This window comes from Pongo pygmaeus, chromosome 6 (assembly GCF_028885625.2).
Source record: "Pongo pygmaeus isolate AG05252 chromosome 6, NHGRI_mPonPyg2-v2.0_pri, whole genome shotgun sequence".
NCBI classification, from domain to species: domain Eukaryota; kingdom Metazoa; phylum Chordata; class Mammalia; order Primates; family Hominidae; genus Pongo; species Pongo pygmaeus.
This window is the reverse complement of record NC_072379.2, coordinates 141,498,719-141,518,253: the sequence shown is the minus strand read 5'-3', so window position 1 is coordinate 141,518,253 and position 19,535 is coordinate 141,498,719. Positions and strand designations below refer to the sequence as shown.

The window sequence follows — 19,535 nt, the reverse complement described above, 5'->3', positions numbered from 1 at the left end:
GCACTGCAGAAGGGCACTGTCAGCAAGAAGTGAATGGGAATTGGCACCGTCCACAGCAGCAAGGCTGAAATCAGAGGTGGGCGGAAAGGATGTCATGGAAGCCACTAGAGGCTCCTCTGTGGTCTCCTTTCCAAGAAAGCTGTGCCTTCTTCTATCAGCTCTCTTGTATGATGGACAATTGCACTGAAGCCATATCTTTCTAGGAGCACCACACCTTCATGCACATCAGACTCAGTTATCAAGCAGGAAGTTCATAAGAGGTAACATTTTCATATTTCCTTAAATGGCAACTCTTTATGTTAATTTTACATAATGAACTATCAGACTACTATATTTGCATTTTAGATGACTTTGTGTCTGAAACATGGTTGAATCAGGCAAAAGTAATCTGTGCTTGTCTTTGTTACCAGAATTTCAGAGAGTAAATAACTGTGCTAGATTGGAGATTTGTCAGAGAATTTATAGGGACCTAAGATTTCTTGAACCTACACTTTATATGACTCTAATTTTTAAAGTTACCTCTCTCAAATCTCTGCAAGACTGGCCAACATGGTGAAACCCCGTCTCTACTAAAAATACAAACATTAGCTGGGCTTGGTGGTGTGTGTCTTTAGTCCCAGCTACTCGGAAGGCTAAGGCAGGAGAATTGCTTGAATCCAGGAGGCGGAGGTTGCAGTGAGCCGAGATTGCACCACTGAACTCCAGCCTGGCGACAGAGCGAGACTCTATCTCCAAAAAAAAAAAATCTCTGCAAATTGAATTCAGTTTACAAATAAGAACACTCAGCCAAATATATTTCAGGTCACCAGTCCAAGGGGTCAGAATATGAACTGCTAAGGTCTCCTTGTCTCTTTGATGAATGAGGACTATAATCTGCATTTATAGATATTTTTAATTCCCTTTATTCACTGTTCCTGTTGGTCTCAGTCTATTCCTTTGTGAGATATTTGTCTTTCTTGGACTGCTTTAAAAATTGTGTCTTCATCATTCATATTCTTCTATTTTAACACTGAGGTAACTATTTAACCTGAGATTTATTTGAATTCTTGAAACTCAGGTTTTAGGTCTTTAGTTGTCTCTGGAAATTTCTCAGCTAGCATCACACACAATATCACCTCATATCATTCTCCTTATTTTCTTTCTCTGACACTTCAATGACACATAAGAATAAAGGGGAAATTCTTATGAAATGTTACATGTATTCGAATATAACTGAAACCTCCATTGTTTCTTCTCTGTTGCTTCTTTCTGTTTCATATTATACATTTAATTTTTTGTATTGTTCTGGGTAACTTCTTCAGATTTGTCTTTGAAATCAATAATAATCTCTTCAATGAGCATCTAATCTGCTCTTCAATTTATCTGCTTTCTTTCAGTCATTTTAGGGATCATTTCTAGACATCCCATTCAATGCTTTTAAAAAAGTTATCTAATGGTTTCTGAGAGTCTCTTTTTTCTTGTTCAGGTTTCAATTGTCTTTTGTATGCATTTAACTATAGCTCTTCAAACTGTCATATGTCATGATGCTAAACTTTAAACCTTCAGGCTGCCTATTGCGAGTGTTTATGAATTCTGCTAACTTTTCCTCATGGTTTTTTTGTTTTAATATTCTTCATAGTGGCAGTATATTTGTCTGACATTCATCTCTGGGGTTTTGGAGAGGCTACAGCACAGCCTCAACGGCCCATACCTTCCACAAGTGTCTCCAGTCTCATCCCCAAATGCATGAGTCAAGAACTGTCTGCTGCACTCTGGGCTACAAAGCACACCATGGATTATGTTCCTCATATCATAATCTTTTCTCAGGACGACCCCAATGTAGGCTCCAGAAGAGAATTCCGATTTTTTTATTCTTTTTCATTATAGTATCTCCACAAATTAGAGCCCAGGAGCCCTTGAAGTTTTATATAATGAAACTTCCTAAATCTGCAAATCTTATCTCTTCTTTCCTTTTTGTCCTACCCAAATCTTCAGGCACTAGCCTATATATGCAAATTATATTTGTAGACTTTATACTTATTCAAGTTAAAGAACATACCATATTTTAAATTAAAAATTCCCAGACCAGCTGACAAACTGGCTTCCATAAAAAATGGCCCTAGGCTTGTTCAACAAGTGAATGCTCATTTATAAACCCCCACAGACCATCTCAGTCATAGAGAGACTCTTCAACTCTTAACTATTCTGGACTCTGGGTAACTAGGAACTAAAATGTGAAAAAGAAAGTCCTAGTAAAGAGATTTGTTTTACCATGGGTTGTTTTAAGACTGTAATGGAGTGATATCCTCAGTTTACTACTTAGTTCCAACTCATTAAAAATAAAATAAATATACTTTACATTGAAACCATACGCTCTTCATTCTCCCTTTAATGGGATTAAGAGGTCAAATTAATCATAAATTAAATCTGCCTAGATATCTAGATAGACCTGGTGGTCAGAGGACAAAACTCTTTTTTTTTTTTTAAGAGATGGAGTCTTGCTCTGTTGCCCAGGCTGGAGTGTGCAGTGATGAGATCTCAGCTCACAGCAACCTCTGCCTCCTGGGTTTAAGCAATTCTCCTGCCTCAGCTTCCCACAGGTATGCGCCACCATGACCAGCTAATTTTTGTATTTTTTTTTTTTTTTTTTTTTGAAGAAACGGAGTTTCACAATATGTTGGCCAGGCTGGTCTGGAACTCCTGACCTCAGGTGACCCGCCCACCTCGGGCTCCCAAAGTGCTGGGATTACAGGTGTGAGCCACCGCGACCGGCCAAGAAAACTCTATTGGCAAGAGCATCTGTGGAGGTTGGAAAGAGGCCAGTATCTGAATTAGTTGCTGTGGGGTTAGATACTAGGACATGTGATATCCTAGGTACTCAGCTGATATGGGGGTCAGAGGGTGAGGTGTGTCTTACTGGGAACTGAATGAAGTTAGGAGAAGGATTTTCTTAGGAAATTTTCTTTCAGTCTTCTCAGACATATTTGGGCACTTTTACCCTGTCTGGTTTTTCCTGTTTAGGGCCAGGTCTACACAGGGAAGAAGGCATCTCTACAGCACTGTATTCTTACCCTCATCAGAGAAATGCAGGGCTAGTCCCTCAGCTCTGAGAGTTTCACTTTGAGTTTGTCATCAGATTACTGAGCTAGGGGTCAGCTGTGAATCCATGAAGCGCATTTCTCATACTGTGGAGCCCGAAGGGAGACCAGAGCACTTGCTTGGGGTATAACAGAACTGGGCCCCCGAAGGCAGCTGGAGGTGAGCTTCCACCCACTGACTCAGTGGGTCGCTGCACTTTGACCAGGGGCCCTGATATCCATGCAACTCCAGCAGGGTGGAAGCTCAGGAAGGAGATGAGAGCAGGAGGCAGAGCCCTGCGTCTGAGTGGAGGGAGACTGCAGGCACAGGTTAAAAGAAAAGCCAGTAGCTGGGGCCTGGAAAATCTAGGGCAGAGACATCTAAGTTGTGTCCACATTCACCTGGGCAGCAGTGGTGCCCCCAAAAGTGGAGCCTGGAGACCGTGGTAGGTTTTAACAGGTATGTGACCAGATGCCTCAACCTGGGAGAATCCATCCCGTACCGGGTGGTGTTAAGTCAACTTAGCCAGGACAAGAAGTTGTATTTCTAAGAATGCTTTTATCTTTATGATTCTGGGTTACAGTTGGTCAAGGAGCTATTCGTGTGAACTCTGGAAGATAGAAGTAAAATTGTCACCACTATACTTGGTAGGACATTAGGCTAAATGAGATAAGCTAATCACAAAAAGACAAAAATCTGCATAATGTCATTTACATGAGTTATCTAAAATAGTCCAATTCATGGAAGCAAAGACTAGAATGGTAGTGGTCAGGGTCTGGGGAATGGGGTAAATGCGGAGTTGCTGCCAATGGGTATAAAATTTCAATCATGCGAGATGAATAAGATCTAGAGATCTGCTGTACAATATTATGACTACAGATTATAAAACTGTGTTGTGTGCTTATAAGTCTATAAAAAGGGTAGAACTCATATTAAATATTGTTACTGAAAACTTTTAAAAATCTGGCAAAAGGGTGTAGGTAGCCAAAGAGAGAAAGAGAAGAAAGAGGAAATTTTTTTTTTAATTTTTCTATTATCTTTAATGTTTAAAATCACAAATTCAACTTTCAAAAAATAAAGAAAATGGATAAAAGCAATATCATCCATGTACTATAAACTATAATATGCAATATTATCATCAATCCATTTCATATTGATATATATACTTTTTAAATTGTCTGGCAATGGTCATCCAGCTTTCACAGAGTAATATATCTTTTTATTTTATTTTATTTATTTATTATTATTATACATTAGGTTTTAGGGTACACGTGCGCAATGTGCAGGTTAGTTACATATGTATACATGTGCCATACTGGTGCACTGCACCCACTAACTCGTCATCTAGCATTAGGTATATCTCCCAATGCTATCCTCCCCCCTCCCCCGACCCCACAACAGTCCCCAGAGTGTGATGATCCCCTTCCTGTGTCCATGTGTTCTCATTGTTCAATTCCCACCTATGAGTGAGAATATGTGGTGTTTGGTTTTTTGTTCTTGCGATAGTTTACTGAGAATGATGATTTCCAATTTCATCCATGTCCCTACAAAGGACATGAACTCATCATTTTTTATGGCTGCATAGTATTCCATGGTGTATATGTGCCACATTTTCTTAATCCAGTCTATCATTGTTGGACATTTGGGTTGGTTCCAAGTCTTTGCTATTGTGAATAATGCCACAATAAACATACATGTGCATGTGTCTTTATAGCAGCATGATTTATAGTCCTTTGGGCATATACCTAGTAATGGAATGGCTGGGTCAAATGGAATTTCTAGTTCTAGATCCCTGAGTAATCGCCACACTGACTTCCACAATGGTTGAACTAGTTTACAGTCCCACCAACAGTGTAAAAGTGTTCCTATTTCTCCACATCCTCTCCAGCACCTGTTATTTCCTGACTTTTTAATGATTGCCATTCTAACTGGTGTGAGATGGTATCTCATTGTGGTTTTGATTTGCATTTCTCTGATGGCCAGTGATGGTGCGCATTTTTTCATGTGTTTTTTGGCTGCATAAATGTCTTCTTTTGAGAAGTGTCTGCTCATGTCCTTCGCCCACTTTTTGATGGCATTGTTTGTTTTTTTCTTGTAAATTTGTTTGAGTTCATTGTAGATTCTGGATATTAGCCCTTTGTCAGATGAGTAGGTTGCAAAAATTTTCTCCCATTTTGTAGGTTAAGAGGAAATTTTTAAAATCAGAAATTGAGTAAACTAATTAGAGTATACCAAAAATTGCAGACCTTGAAACCCTCAAATGCAAGAAACACCTTTTTCTTCATTTTTTAAAAATTCCCCTTTTTTCCAATTATCTTTTTTTCATTGTATATTTCATGTGATATAATCCCTTAAACAAAGTAGGATGCCCCAAAAGATTCATTGATAAAGAAAAAAAATGGGCCTGGCGTGTGGCTCACGCCTGTAATCCCAGCACATAGGGAGGCCAAGGCAGGCGGATCACCTGAGGTCAGGAGTTTGAGACCAGCCTGGCCAACATGGAGAAACCCCACCTCTACTAAAAACACAAAACTGGCCACGTGTGGTGGAGGCCACCTGGGAGGCTGAGGCAGGAGAATCGCTTGAACCCAAGAGGCAGAGGTTGCAGTGAGCCGAGATAGCACCACTGAACTCCAGCCTGGGCAACAAGAGTGAAACTCTGTCTCAAAAAAAAAAAAAAGAATAAAAAATATTAACCAATGAGTAACAATTTTTCATGTCCTTTCCTTGATGGCAGATTGCATCAGGCACAGGAAGACTACACGCCCCATAAAAAACATTTCCTGCTCTTTGTTGTGAACCTAGGAAAGCTCTGTCCTCATACAGACTCCGTAAAAGAGATGACCTGGCCTTGCCCATAGGAGGGCTAAAGAGCAGAAAACTGCACCTTTCTTTTCTTTCTTTTTTTTAATCACAATGAAGAATAAATAGATATGTTTTGCCTGGAAATCATGTGTCCATTGGACTTGTCAGGGAAGAAGTTATCATGACCTTAGCATCCTGCTCTAGGGGACACAAAAAGGGGACACCAGGTAAAAGGACAGATCTCCGGAGTGAAGAGGGACAGTGCAGAGGTGTTGAAAAAATAGACTTCAGCTAGCTACTAAATATGAGCCCCAGGACATCTGCTGTCCCTCAGATATATAAACAGGTAAAATAATACTTCACTTACACAGTTTCAGTGAGCAGTAAACCAGATCACACACAGAAGCACCAGAGAGTGCCTGGGAAAGCCCTGTCCACTCTCCAGGGCCTGAGCCGCTCTGGCTGGCAGCCCTCCCCTCACCGTCACTTCCTGAGTGGGGCAGGATTGTTATTGCACAGAAGTCTGATGCTCATGCAGGGCTGTGCTACGCTGCTGGCACAGAAATACAAAGCCGAGTCCCCCAGCTCCAGAGAGCTCAGGTTTAGTTCAGAGTGCAAGTCAGGGAACTGTTGTGCGGAGAATCGTTCAAGAATGTTTCCTTTTGCTCTCTCTTCTCCATTGTAATACTGAATGAGGAACTGGAGGCCCTGGTCCAGGCTCTGTTGGTACCAGTACACAGAGAGGTCTCCAGACCTAGGGGAGCATCTCAGCGTCACTCGCTGTCCTGTTGCTGTGATCAGGTGCTTTGGGGTTTGTGTGACTCCAGAATCCACTGGGCCTGTGTGTCAGAAGACAAAAGTTAACCATAAGGCACAGAAGAAAGCCTCCTGCTGAAGCCATCATTGGCCCGCATGTATTTCAGGGACAAGAAATGAAGACCAGAGACTTTCAAGCTGTGCCCAGGACTCACCTGCTCCCAGGAGACAAAAGACCACACAGCAGAGGAGCCTGAAGCCCATGGCAGGATCTCCTAGCTTGGGGCTGGTGTCTCTGTAGTAAGCATTCTGCAGTTCCCAAGCTCCCTTCTTCCTGATAGGAGCATTGACCTGTGATGTCACCGCACTGACATACTTTCCCCTGCAGACCACTCCAGCCCACTGTACTCTTTGGCAGGCCTCAGGTTCTGCTACTCCATGTACTATTCCTGTCTTGCACAGGCCAGAAGCTAAAGGTGAGGAGGACTGAACACAGTCCCAACATACCCACATCACACCTTACTTTCCTCTGCCCGCCCTGTCCCTGCCCTGACACTGATTCCCCAGCCCTTGCCACCCCAGCCCCTTCACCCTCCACTGCCTGTGCAGCAGCAGAGACACTCCCTTCTTGGTGCAAACGGAGGCCTCTGGCACCCCAACTCTTCCAAGGCAATGAGAGTTTGTGCTTAACTCTACAAGTCCAGGCCCCACTCAGGGAATTCCATCCACCCCTCTGATGCCAGCAGGCAGCCAGGCATCCCCTTCAGCCCTCCTCTCTTGGCCACTCTCCCACCCCTCCACTGAGTTCTCTGCAGCACTGTGGAGCCACAGCGCCTCCAAGTGGCCAACAGTCTACAGTCTCACGGATTCATACCTCCTGACGTGATATGCTCAAATTGTCCAAATCAGAAACAGAGATGCCCCCACTCCTGCCACCCCCACTCTCTTACACACCCCCTCCATGCTTTCCCAGAAGAGTCCATTTATGGTTGATTTTCAAATCCACCCTTCACCAATGGAGTCGAAGGACACATGAACCAACATTTTGATTACAAAATAAACAATTGTTACATAATTGCAAGTAATATGTTAAGATGGTAGAGACCAGCTAGAATTATGAAGGCCATACGATTAAACAGTGTGATGATATCAAGGAGACCCAGCCTGGAAACCCTATATTCCACAGCTAATCCCGGTTAATTACACCCATATGTTTTCATATTTTGTATTTAGGTTCATTATTACTAAATTTTAGACAGTGCATTTTACAAAAGGGTTTCTAGATTTTAAAAAGTTACTTCTAAGTTATAAAAATTTTGAAATGAATAACACTGCCAGCTGTAATTCAAACAGATTCAGTTGGTTCTCACATTTGCTATCACTACGCAGAAGTGACTTTGATCTCTAACCAGGAATAGTTAGTGGTTAATAATATCCCTCACATTAATAAAAGTAATAATATTCCAGAACTCTATATAAGCAGGAATTAACATACATTTCACAACATCAAATAACTTTCATTATATATTTAATTAATACTTGACTTTTCCTAGGAAAATAATAAAGATGGTGGTATAGTACAATGCTGGGGAATGTCATGGTAAGAAGCGAAGAGGAAAGCAGGTGTGAGCCCATCCTTGACCGATAAGCAGAGTCTGTCTGTTTCTTGGGAGACAAAAGGTCCTTCCAAGACATGGAAATACTGAGCACAAATGCAGAGAATGTAAAGGCTGCAGAGTTTTAGGAAATATTCAAAGAGGTGTTTGATCACAGAAGGTAATAGATCTGGGCGGTGAGTGTCAGAAAGAGATACAAGGGAAGGAGGATGTATCTTTGGGGAAATGGGAGAGCCTTTTTCTGTTTACCTTCAGCAGTAAAATGAATTCCTCTGTTTTGAGAATTGAGATCTAAGTCCAGAAGGAAGACACTGGAACCAGCCCCAGGGCCCTCCCACGGGGCAAGTGGCTACGTGGTGATGACCATCCTAGACTGGCCTTGGGGTGATGCCAGTTGCTACAAGGTCTTGCTGCATATTTTCTAGCAATTGAAAACTTTGACAGGTTATGTTGCAGAGAACACAATTTTTTATCATCTGGTAGCTCTACTTCTATTTTTTTAATAATCTTTAATCATGTTCTGTCTCCTCAAATTTCTCCAAACCAAATCTCAATTTCCTCTCCCTTAATTACATAAAGCCAACCCTTGAGATTTTACCTTCTATACTACACATCTGTCGAACAATCCTGACACCAAAATGAATTTCCTTTTCTAAAAAGGAGAGTGCCAGCTACTCTATCACTATGGTGTACAGCATCCGACAAAGAAAGTAATTTTGCCGTGAACATCTTGAAGCAGCACCATCCTCTGAGCAGATCCTCCTGTCCTTGTTTCCGCCAGCCTTGTTCAGAGTCCTGAAGTTGTTTTTCTTTCCCCCTGAAGGCCCCAGGTTCTCACAGCTGTCTGGTCTGAGACTGCCATATACGGAAGCAGAGAGATTAGTGCACAGAGTTCCAGTGACTCTGCAGGGCTGTGCCAACCTGCTGGCACAGAGATACAGGGCCGAGTCCCCCAGCTCCAAGGCACTCACATTCATCTCAGAGTGATAGTCACGGAACTGGCGACCTGAGAATCGATCAGGGAAGTTTCCTTTTGATCTCCTTAACTCATTAGCATATTCGAAGATAAATTGGGGCCCCTGACCCAGGGACTGTTGGTACCAGGACACGCTGGTGTGCCCAGAGAAAGGAGAGCATCTCAGAGTTACTTGCTGTCCTCTCATTTTGATCAGGTGTGTGGGACTTTGGGTGACTCCAGCCTGCACTGGGCCTGTGGGAAAAGCAGATGGAGGATGAGCACAGCAGACAGCCTGGAGGTCCTCCCTAATGTAAAATGGAGGACATAGGGGTGGGAAAGCTGAGAATGGGGCTGCTGTCCTGTGCACAGGACTCACCTGCTCCCAGGAGGCAAAGCAGTGCCCAGCAGAGGAGCCCGGGGCCCATGGCACAGTGGGGCAGGCAGCGCTGCATCTGATTCAGGGCTTGGTCCTCCTGGGGAAGAGCCGAGTGAGTTCTGGGCCTTGATTTTCCTGATGGGAGGGGTATCCTGTGATGTCACTGTCCTGTGTCCTCCCCCTGAAGGCTTCCTGAGGTCCAGTGCTCCCCTCCCTGTCCTGCCGAGCAGAAGGGTTGGGTGAGGGCAGAAGCTTCTGTGATGAGACAGTTGCTCTTCTGCCTACACTACTCTAGCTCCCAGGCTGCCCCACTGCCCTCTCACCCTCCTCCCACCTAGTGCTGTGGTGCTCCATGCTGGAGCTCACACACATGCCCATCAGCAGAGGGTAAGGAGCCTGTGATTAAACCTTCCTCTTCCAGCTCTCCCTGGCTGTTCTAAGGTCATCTCTCTGACGCTAGATTCAACCAAATTTTCTAATTCTATTTTTGTTGTCCTCAGAAAATATTTCCAGCCCCTCCCTTGAGTGGCCAGTGGTGCAAAGTCCCCAAGATTTAGTCTATCTGATCAGATCCAAAGCAGACCTTGTTGTCTGTAAATTATTAAGAGTACAGATTCCCCAGAAATAATACTAGGGCTTTATCAGCTCACAGCACAGACCTAGCCAGACAGTTTGGGATTCAGCACCCTCAAGGCCATCTTATGCATAGTGATCTGGATAATTTAATTTCTCCAGATCCACCCTGCCTTCAGAGGCTGACCTCAGTGTATTATGTTAACTGGCTCTCTTCTTCTCTAACTCCAGAGTGAGTTTGGCTAATGGGAGACAATGGCAGGAGAGTAGAGGGAGGTAGGGTCACCACTTGTTCTGATTAATCTATGGCCTGGCTCTCCTCTTGCTTCATTATTTTATATTGGTTACTTTTCCCTACCAAAGGCTACAGCACCTTATAGGCAGCCTTGCCTTAAAGCTACAGTACCTGATGCTTTGGGATTTACATCCTCTCCTACTTATTTCAGGCCAATGTGAATAAGAGCCAAAGATTCTGCTATTCTTAGGCTACTTCTACTTCTCTTATTGGGTTCTCTTAACCCTGCCACACCTTTGCAAATATTCCTTTTGTCCCTCCTTGATATCTCCAGGACCACGACTAATAGACACAGCAATGGAAAAGCGAGTCCGGGTATTTTATTTTGCCTTAAGAGTCAACACAATTTCTAACATTCTGCCATTAAAAGTAATAAAATTTCTAACATCCTGCAATGAGCATTTCTAAAAGAGTCAGGAGAACCATGAGAAATATGCATATGAAAATAAACCATGTGACAGGGGACATAGAATCCAAAGAGATTCCAGCAGAGAATCATGGTGCACGCTCACCTACTCTGACCTCTCCCCATAAAAGATGAGAGTCATATACAAATAGATGCTTGTATTCTGTACAGTCCTATTTAGAAATGCATCACATAAAATCAGAATAAGACAGGAACACACTCATGACCACATAAAATATGGAGAATGTGAGACGTGCTTCTTGCTGAGATATACAACTGTCAAATTTAGTATTAAAATGAGCTGGACTGATAAGAGGCTAAGACACAACCGAGGATCAATGGCTGAAAGAAAGCTATAAGCAAAGAAAAAAAATGCTCACTTGCTGTTGAAGTCATACCAAGAACCATGAACAGTTATAAATTTAATAATTTGAGAAATTGGGCATTCATTGGTCTCACATATTAGCCTTTCATTTTGACTTTCAGCAGATTGGCCAATTGGTGAATTGATTTTTTTGCCAAGCAAGCAACCTGCTCCCTTTTGTGAGTGGGGTCCTGGGCAACCCGGACTCCTTCCTTGGCAGCCTTACAGGGGGACACTGGGCACAGAAGAGACATATGGGGTTCTCTGCACATAGAGCTTGCACTTCCTGTGAAGCCCCGCTACGGGCTATGGACCTCCCAGTCCTTCGGTTAATGGATCCCAACATAAGAAGTCTTAACCAGGGATATGGGCTTCTCCCTGTAGGTGCTAAAGAGGGCTACAGGCTAAAGGAAAGTAAAATGTGTGTTCTATATTATTTTGTAATATTTTACAAGAAAAACAAGTTAAGGGGCCGGGCGCGGTGGCTCATGCCTGTAATCCCAGCACTTTGGGAGGCCGAGGTGGGTGGATCACAAGGTCAGGAGATCGAGACCATCCTGGCTAACACAATGAAACCCCATCTCTACTAAAAATACAAAAAATTAGCCGAGCATGGTGGCAGGTGCCTATAGTCCCAGCTACTTGGGAGGCTGAGGCAGGAGAACGGTGTGAACCCGGGAAGCGGAGCTTGCAGTGAGCCGAGATCGCGCCACTGCACTCCAGCCTGGGCAACAGAGCGAGACTCCGTCTCTAAAAAAAAAAAAAAGAAAAGAAAAACAAGTTAAGGAACTCATGGATTCTAATCCAAGCCACTGTGATGGTAAAAATTAAGTTCCTTCCTTCATCTATCCTCAGAGGAAATCAAACTGGTACTTAGTAAGAGACTTACAATCTCTTTTTGATAATTCTACTAGCTGATTATCTTCAGGTCTAATGGCAGAGTTTGTTGCATTTATTAACATTCTCCCTAAGTGGATTATTCACTTGTGTGTTTATAACTTTGTAACAAAAAAATTGGATTTTCTTGTCCTCCAGGGAACACATGCTTGGTATCCAAAGGCACCAAAGCCAAGGTGATGTTTTGTGTGCTATGTGAGAATCCCAGATCACTCAAGCAGGCCAAAGCTTTCCAGCTGCTTTCTGCTTTTTTCTTCTCCCCTGAAAAGAAAGTGAAATATGAATTTCTTGTTGGAAGCTACTGTTCCTTTGCACAATTACCAGAATATTCCAAATTGACCAAAATAACATTATGTTGTTTGCATTTACACATCCACACTACAGTGATAGACTCAGCTCACTCTAAGTTTTATGCTGCAGGAGCACACATAGAATGAGATCCCATTGCTGGGAAGTCTGGGAAGAGCTTCAGAAAGGGCAGCTTTTTCTTCTGGTTGAGACACGGGCTTCCGTAAGGAGTGCCCACCTCCAGCTTGTGACTGCCTTTTTTGTGCAGAGAGCAGCTGGCTGTGCAGGGCTGCGGATGCACTGCCACAGAGGTACAGATAGGTCTGGCTGGTGCTGGTGGATGCCAGGGTTAGGGAAATGCTCAAGCTTGTTTCAAGAGACACAGTACCCCTCTGTGACATCAACTTTGGTCCTGCTGTGACCACTACCTGAATAGTGGATCAGCTTCAGCCCCCGTCTTGGGTCTTGTCATATCAGAACACTGTTCCTAACCTGAGCACATTCCAGGATCATCTCTTTTTCTTCTGTACAATGTGATATCTTGGCATCTGGGTGATCCCAGCATCAACAGAGCCTGCTGGAGACACAGACAGAAAGTGAAGACAAGACTTAAGAAATAGGGGGACTCTGCAGAGGAAAGGTGAAAAAAGGCTTGGAGCCCAGACATTGCAAACCCATGACAGGGTTTTGCAGCTGTTTCCAGAACTTATCTGCTCCCAGGAGACAAAGGGTCACACAGAAGAGTTTGGGGTTCATGGTAGGGTCAGAGTGAGGAGGGGCTGTCCCAACTAAGTGCAGTGATCTTCAGGACTGTGAGCTGGGGCTCAGAGGCTGCTCTCTAGGGAATAGTCTGGTGGGCCTGTGGTGTCACCCCCAATGCCTACGGAGTCCAGCTGGTCCAAGGCCTTCTGACTGGTCTCAGGCAGGATCCACCTCCTCTCATGAAGGCTGTTGCCCGGCGAGGTCTGCAGGGAAGATAGGGTGCAGCAGAGACATACTGAGCTTAGGGCACAGCCCGCCCCTAGCTTTCCCATGTTCCTTTGAGGCAGTTGCTCCTCTGCACCTGTGCTTGACACCAATGCTGCCAGGCCAAAATTCTTCAACTGTGGATCTCATTAAAGATTAGAGGTATTTCCTGCATCTTGCATAGCTGTAGGTAGCCTAGCAATAACTGAAAACTGCTGCAACATCTGCAAAATATTGGATTCCAGCCCTAATTTTTCTTAACCCTTCCTTTCCCAGGTTACTCTCCCAGGCTCTCCCCAGAGTCCCTTAGATCCCAGTGGACCACAGTGCCATCTCGTGGCCAATACGTGAAGTTTCATCATTGCTTTTGCAATGGCCCAAGGGATGCTGGGAAATGTCTGCAGAGTGAGTGAGAGACTATTCCAGAAGTGTCATCCTGCAGGTTTTATGAGCAACTTCCCTAAACCCTGATTCCAACACTAGTTCTAACCCTGACTATTACTTTACTCAAAGCTTAATATTCCACCCTCATTCTAAATAACTCATCACATAGCTGCAGTTAGAGTCTAATATTTTCTCTCTTAAAACTATCATATAAAGGGAGCGGGATAGAATGTGAGGAATGGAAGAAAATTGGATTTACTCTAAAGTAGGAAGAACATACAGGAATTGAAGTGCGTAGTTATTTCATTTCATTACCAAAGATGAAATACATGTCCCCCAAAATAACAATCAATGTTACCATTAACATAAAGATTAGCAAAAGATTGGGACAGTAATGAGATTGCCTTTAAGATGGCATCAAATACGTGTTAATAAAAAGTAAAATTTGAATGTAAAAAGTAGGATCCCTTGTAGGCAACAAGTAATCTTGAAGGGGGCAGTATCCAATGTGGAAAATAAAGATGGATAATGAAGACCAGCAAAGGGCCTTCCACAGAAAATGATTAACGTGTACAACGCACATTCACTGATCTTAGCAGCGGACATGCAAGCGATGATTCTGGAAGAGGCAGTGGAGTGGTGTGAGATGAGGATGCGCTGGTGCAAAATAGTATCATAAGGAAGCAAGGAGAGAGAGGAAGAGGTTTATGAGAAGGAAGGAGGCGATTGTGTCATGCTGTGGTTAAGCTGCTGGCACAGAGATACACGGCTGAGTCCCCCTGTTCTGTGCGCTGGATCTTCAGAGTAGAGACGGATCCCTCAGGCCTCACTGCAGAGAACCGATCATTGGGCAGCCCCGAGTCATCTGCTGCACCCGTGCCTTGGAAGTAAATCAGAAACTCTGGGCCCTGCCCCAGGCTCTGTCGGTACCAGTAAAGGACAGTATGACCTGAAATTGGATCACACCTGAGCTCTACATCTTTTCCCTTCTCTGTGACCTTGTTACTGGGGGTCTGGGAGACTCCAGCACCTGTGTGATCTATGGAGACACAAGTTGAGAACAGAATGAGGAAAACAGTTGTACTCATCTCACACACACATACACACACACACACACACACACAATGAGACTGGTTGGTGTCTGAGGACTCACCTGCCCCCAGGAGGCACAGGGCTGCCCAGCAGAGGAGCCTGGTGCCCATGACAGAGTCAGGGCAGGATGGGAGCTTTACCAGATCAGGGTCACTGTGAGCAGGAGCAGAGGAGGAGGGACGTCCTTGTTCTGACACAGAACAGTACCCACAGTGACATCACTTCCTCTCTCAATCCCCACAACCTCAGGAACACAGGATTTATATTAGAACACACTTGGATGACTGCTTTAGGTATTTATTAGCTCCTTTTAAACAACATCAATGCATCGGTCTTCACTCTGTGCCCCAGACCTGTCTGGAGCTGGAGGCCTCATGCTGCATCTCTGAGTTTATCTCCTCACCCCACAGGCACTCCTCTGTCTGCTGGGCATGTTCTCTAGGATGTGCCAACAGTGCCCCCAACACAAGGCACCAAGGGATGAGCTCATTGTCTTTCCTGCAAGTCAGGGTCCCCTGTGCCATCCCATTGATGCCCCAGCCTCCTCCATTCCCCGAGTCACATGTGCCCAATGGGGCTGTCCCAACACATGTGTTCCCTCACAAGCTGCACCTCATGCCTTTCTTCTGGGACTACTTCTCACCTTTGTTGACTATAATTCAGAAAAGATACCTTATGGGAAAACTTATAGTCTTTTTTTTTTTATTTTTCCACTTGTAAATATATTTTCCTCCATCTCAGTATTTAATGAATGGGGATTATAATTCTGACTAAATGGTTATTTCTGATCCTCTTTCTTGACTTTCATTGATCTTTTCAGTCTATTCCACTAGGAGAGACTTACCTTTTCATTTTGACTGTTTTTAGAATCATCTATTTGTCACTTATATTCCACAATCTCATTATAATATAAACATTTAGCTTATTTCATATTCATTTGAATTCTTGAAATTGAGAATTTAGGTCCTGAAACACCTCTGGAAAATTCTCAGCTAATGTCTCATCACAATCACTTATTCCCTCTACTTTCTTTTTCTGAAACTTAAATTATCTATAAGAAAAATGGGAAATATATATATTTATATATATAAAGCAATATATATAATTAAAAATTATATATTCTACTATGCTGGAAACCACCCTTAAGCTCTCTCTAAGGTTACATATTTAATTTTCGGTGCTGCATTCTATGTAACTTCTTCAGCTCTGTCCTTGACATCACTAATAATCTCTTAGAAGCATTTCATCTTTTCTTCATTTCCATTTGGTTTTCAGTGATAATCTTAATCATTTCTGTATTGAATTTGATTATTTTTAACGTTACCTTGATGGCTTCTGACAGTCTCTTTTTTTCTTGTTCACATTTCAATTTCCTTTAAATATAATTCTACAAACTTGCATATCTTTTAATGGTAAAAATTTCTTGTCTTCATACACTTCAATTGCTTTTTGTTTCTGCTCACTTCTCTTCATTGGTTCTTGTTTTAATAGTCATAATAGTAGAAGCATATTTGTCTGACATTAATCTGTGGTGTTCAAGAGAGGCCTGCATTGAGAGTGAAGAACTTCAAGACTCCATAGTTTTTCCAACTGTCTCCAGTCTTACCGCAAAATTCATGGGGCCAAGAATTGTCTGTTGCACTCTGGGTTCCTGAACACGCTCATGGTTTAGGTTCCTGGGGAACATGTTCTCAGGACAGCCACAATGTACCCTCTAGAACACAATTCTGATTTTCTCTTACTTTTACATGATACCTTCTCCACAAATTAGCAACTATAAGGCTGTTCCCATCCTGTTCTTCCAAGGGAAAATAATATCAATATATTTTAAAAATCCTAAAACTACAAATGTGCCCTCTTCAGGGATTTTTTTTGTTCCTAACCCAAAACTTTAAGAAATAGCTTAGATATTAGAATTATATACAGAGAGTTTACCCTCATTCAGCTTGAAGAACACATCATATTTTAAATTGGAAATTCCCAGACTGACAAACTGGCTTGCACCATGCATGGTCCTATGCTTGTTCAACAAGTGAGTGCTCCTTGATGAGCTCATAGCAGAGCATCTCAGGCAAAGTTAACTCTAGACCTCTGCCAGGGTACAATGAATCTAGTGTGTTCCTGTTACTGGTTCATTCACCCACTCATCACTCACTCACCTGTCACTCACTCATCCATTCTCTGTGAAATGAATGAGGACTCCCTGTCTGCCAGGCACTGCTGGTGGTGAATGTAACAAGCTCAGCCTTCAGCTTCATGGAGTTTAAAATTAAGTGGAGCACAAAAGGAATAAAACAAGTGTTGGAAAAATTGCAACTGTGCTGAACTTTACTAAGAGGCACATGATTCTGTAAGCTTATGAGAGGGAAACTGAAATTTGACCTCAGCTGAGAGTTGAGGGAGTGCTTCCAGTAGGAGAGGCTGATCATGCTAAGATCAGAAGTGCAGGTAGAAGCTGACCACTGCAGAAAGGAAGGCACTAGCCCAGGGTGGAGGAAATGGCCTTTGAGGTCTCTGTGATGGAAAGGAAGGAGGCACAGAAGAGGCAGCCTCATGGCTGCAGTAGAAAGGGGAGGGGAGGTGGTGTGGAGAGGCCCAGCAAGGCCTTCGGGGGTGACTGCTCAGATGGGAAAGGCGGGCCACATGAGAGTGGGGACTGGAGGAAACCCTGGAGAGAGGAAGCAACGTGGCCCCCAGAGAGAGACAGGAGTCTAGACGGATTTGAAATACAAATCCTGTTCCATCCTGGGGGCCTCGGACTCAGGATGATGAGTAGAAAAGTAACAGCTGGGAAAGCCCTGGTCCCATCTCAAAAAGAGAGCTTGGAGGAAAGACCAGAGAGCAACAAAAGAGACATCTGAGGCTCTGGGACCAGTCCAGGCCTGGCTGGGACTGCCTACAGAGGCACCTGGCACAGACAGGCTCACACTGCCCAGTACCCATTGTGCTTCCAAGATTCCCGGTGCTGAGAACGCTGCCAAGGACATGGTTGAGTCTGGGGTCGGGGAGGAGGGCAGAGCCTCCCCCCCATTTATGTACAGAGAGGAGATGGCTGTGCAGCACTGTGGAGTCACTGCTGGCACAGAAGTACACAGATGTCTGAGAGGGTACAGCAGACACCAACGTGAGGGGGAAATCATCTGTGTTTGCTCTGGAGACACTATAACCATCAGGGACTTCTCCTTTGCCAATGGTACCTGCAGTATTTGAGTAATGGATGAGCCTTAGCCCCAGTCCTAAATCTTGTCTATACCAGTACATGGCATTATGTCTCATATCCTGGGTACATCTCAGTGTCACGCTCCGTCCTGCTGCCAGGATCTGAGATCTTGGGGCCTGGGTGATCCCAGCAATCACTGGACCTACAGAGAAGGAGAACAAAGCCAATGCTGCAGCCTCAATGGGAAGGCTCTGGGTCTTGAAATCCACACAGGGGCCCTGCCCGGGACTTACCTGCACACAGGAGAGAAAAGGCCACACAGCACAGGAGCCTGATGCTCATGGCAGGTGCTACAGGACAGAGAGGTCTTCTGGGTCTGTGTGTTGATGAAAGGGGAACAGGGCTCTCAAGGAAGTCACCCTGAGACGTCATTCTCTCTGCCTGGTCCCCAGAACCTTCTTGTTGAGAGAGGTCATGCCCCTTCCCCAGAGGGTCAAATCCAAAATAAATGCACCACTGAAGTTTGGATGGGAAGAATGCTTCTTGACATAAGCCTTTCAAGTTTTTCTTGACTTTTGTGCAAACAGTTTGTAATTCAGTATAAATTTTATTCCTGCAATGATATAATTCCTCATTAATATTCTGGTGTTAGTTATCTATGTATTGCTGTAGTCTAGAATCTTAGGAATAATCCTCATGTCTCCCTGGTGTTTTTGATTCCTGTGTCCCAAATACTCCTTCAAGTATCCTTTTCTAATTTGCTTAATTGACCATAATCCTGTTAAAGTCCTGTGTCTATATTGGTTTTCTCTGTTATCAGGTTTCCAAATCCCAGGGGCAGGCTCATCAACATTGCAGGAGTCGTTTTGCTCTGTTTCTTGTCAATTCACTGACAGATGGAACTCCTGACAAGCCCAGCTGAGCACCTTCAGCTCCATCCAGGAGTCTTGCTTTCTGTTCCTGGGGTGAGACCACAGCAGGCAGAACCACCTCACACTGCTGACTGCCCCCTCTGTGTGGACAATCGTGGCCACCCAGCGCTGCTGAAGACCTGTGAGCACAAAGGTGTCCTGATGAGTGAGGAACTTGGCGAGAGGGAGCAGACTTCAAGATAAGGAAGAATGCTCTTGTTTCATTTGAGGTGTCATGTCTCATAGGGAATATCCCTTCGTTCAGGATTCCTGCCATTAATTTAGTAATAAATGAAAAGGAGCTCAAAAACTGTATCTTCAGTGTACAAAGCCCTGCATTCAGAAGGACCCCACACTTGCTTTATCACTCTGCTGTCATGATTTTTAAATTCTTAATAGTGTTTGAACAAAGGACCTGCCAGTAAGTCATGTCGCTGGTTGTAAATACATGATTTTGTTTCATATGCTGCTCACCTCCCCCTGTGCTGGTTTCCTTTCAGCACAATGCATGACCAAGGTCTGGTCATTCAGCATCTATGGGGCTTCACTTAGTAGTGAAGGACACAGAAATTAAAGTCACAGCTAAGGGCCACCTGGTGCTGAAAGTCACAGCTGGGATCCAACAAGCCCA

General features: G+C 43.9%; 4 gene segments (V, D, J or C); all 4 read right to left on the bottom strand.

The window, feature by feature from the left end:
• Window positions 1-5,969: 5,969 nt before the first annotated feature.
• LOC129040078 (T cell receptor beta variable 9-like) lies at window positions 5,970-7,061 on the bottom strand. The segment is given in 2 exon segments: window positions 5,970-6,701; window positions 6,834-7,061. Coding segments are annotated over 2 exon segments (405 nt in total).
• Window positions 6,639-9,789, bottom strand: LOC129040072 (probable non-functional T cell receptor beta variable 5-3). The segment is given in 2 exon segments: window positions 6,639-9,444; window positions 9,569-9,789. Coding segments are annotated over 2 exon segments (615 nt in total).
• On the bottom strand, window positions 9,650-18,368 carry LOC129041610 (T cell receptor beta variable 6-4-like). The segment is given in 4 exon segments: window positions 9,650-9,787; window positions 12,270-12,401; window positions 17,897-18,195; window positions 18,287-18,368. Coding segments are annotated over 4 exon segments (618 nt in total).
• LOC129040083 (probable non-functional T cell receptor beta variable 7-3) lies at window positions 14,388-14,987 on the bottom strand. The segment is given in 2 exon segments: window positions 14,388-14,780; window positions 14,895-14,987. Coding segments are annotated over 2 exon segments (357 nt in total).
• Window positions 18,369-19,535: the final 1,167 nt, after the last annotated feature.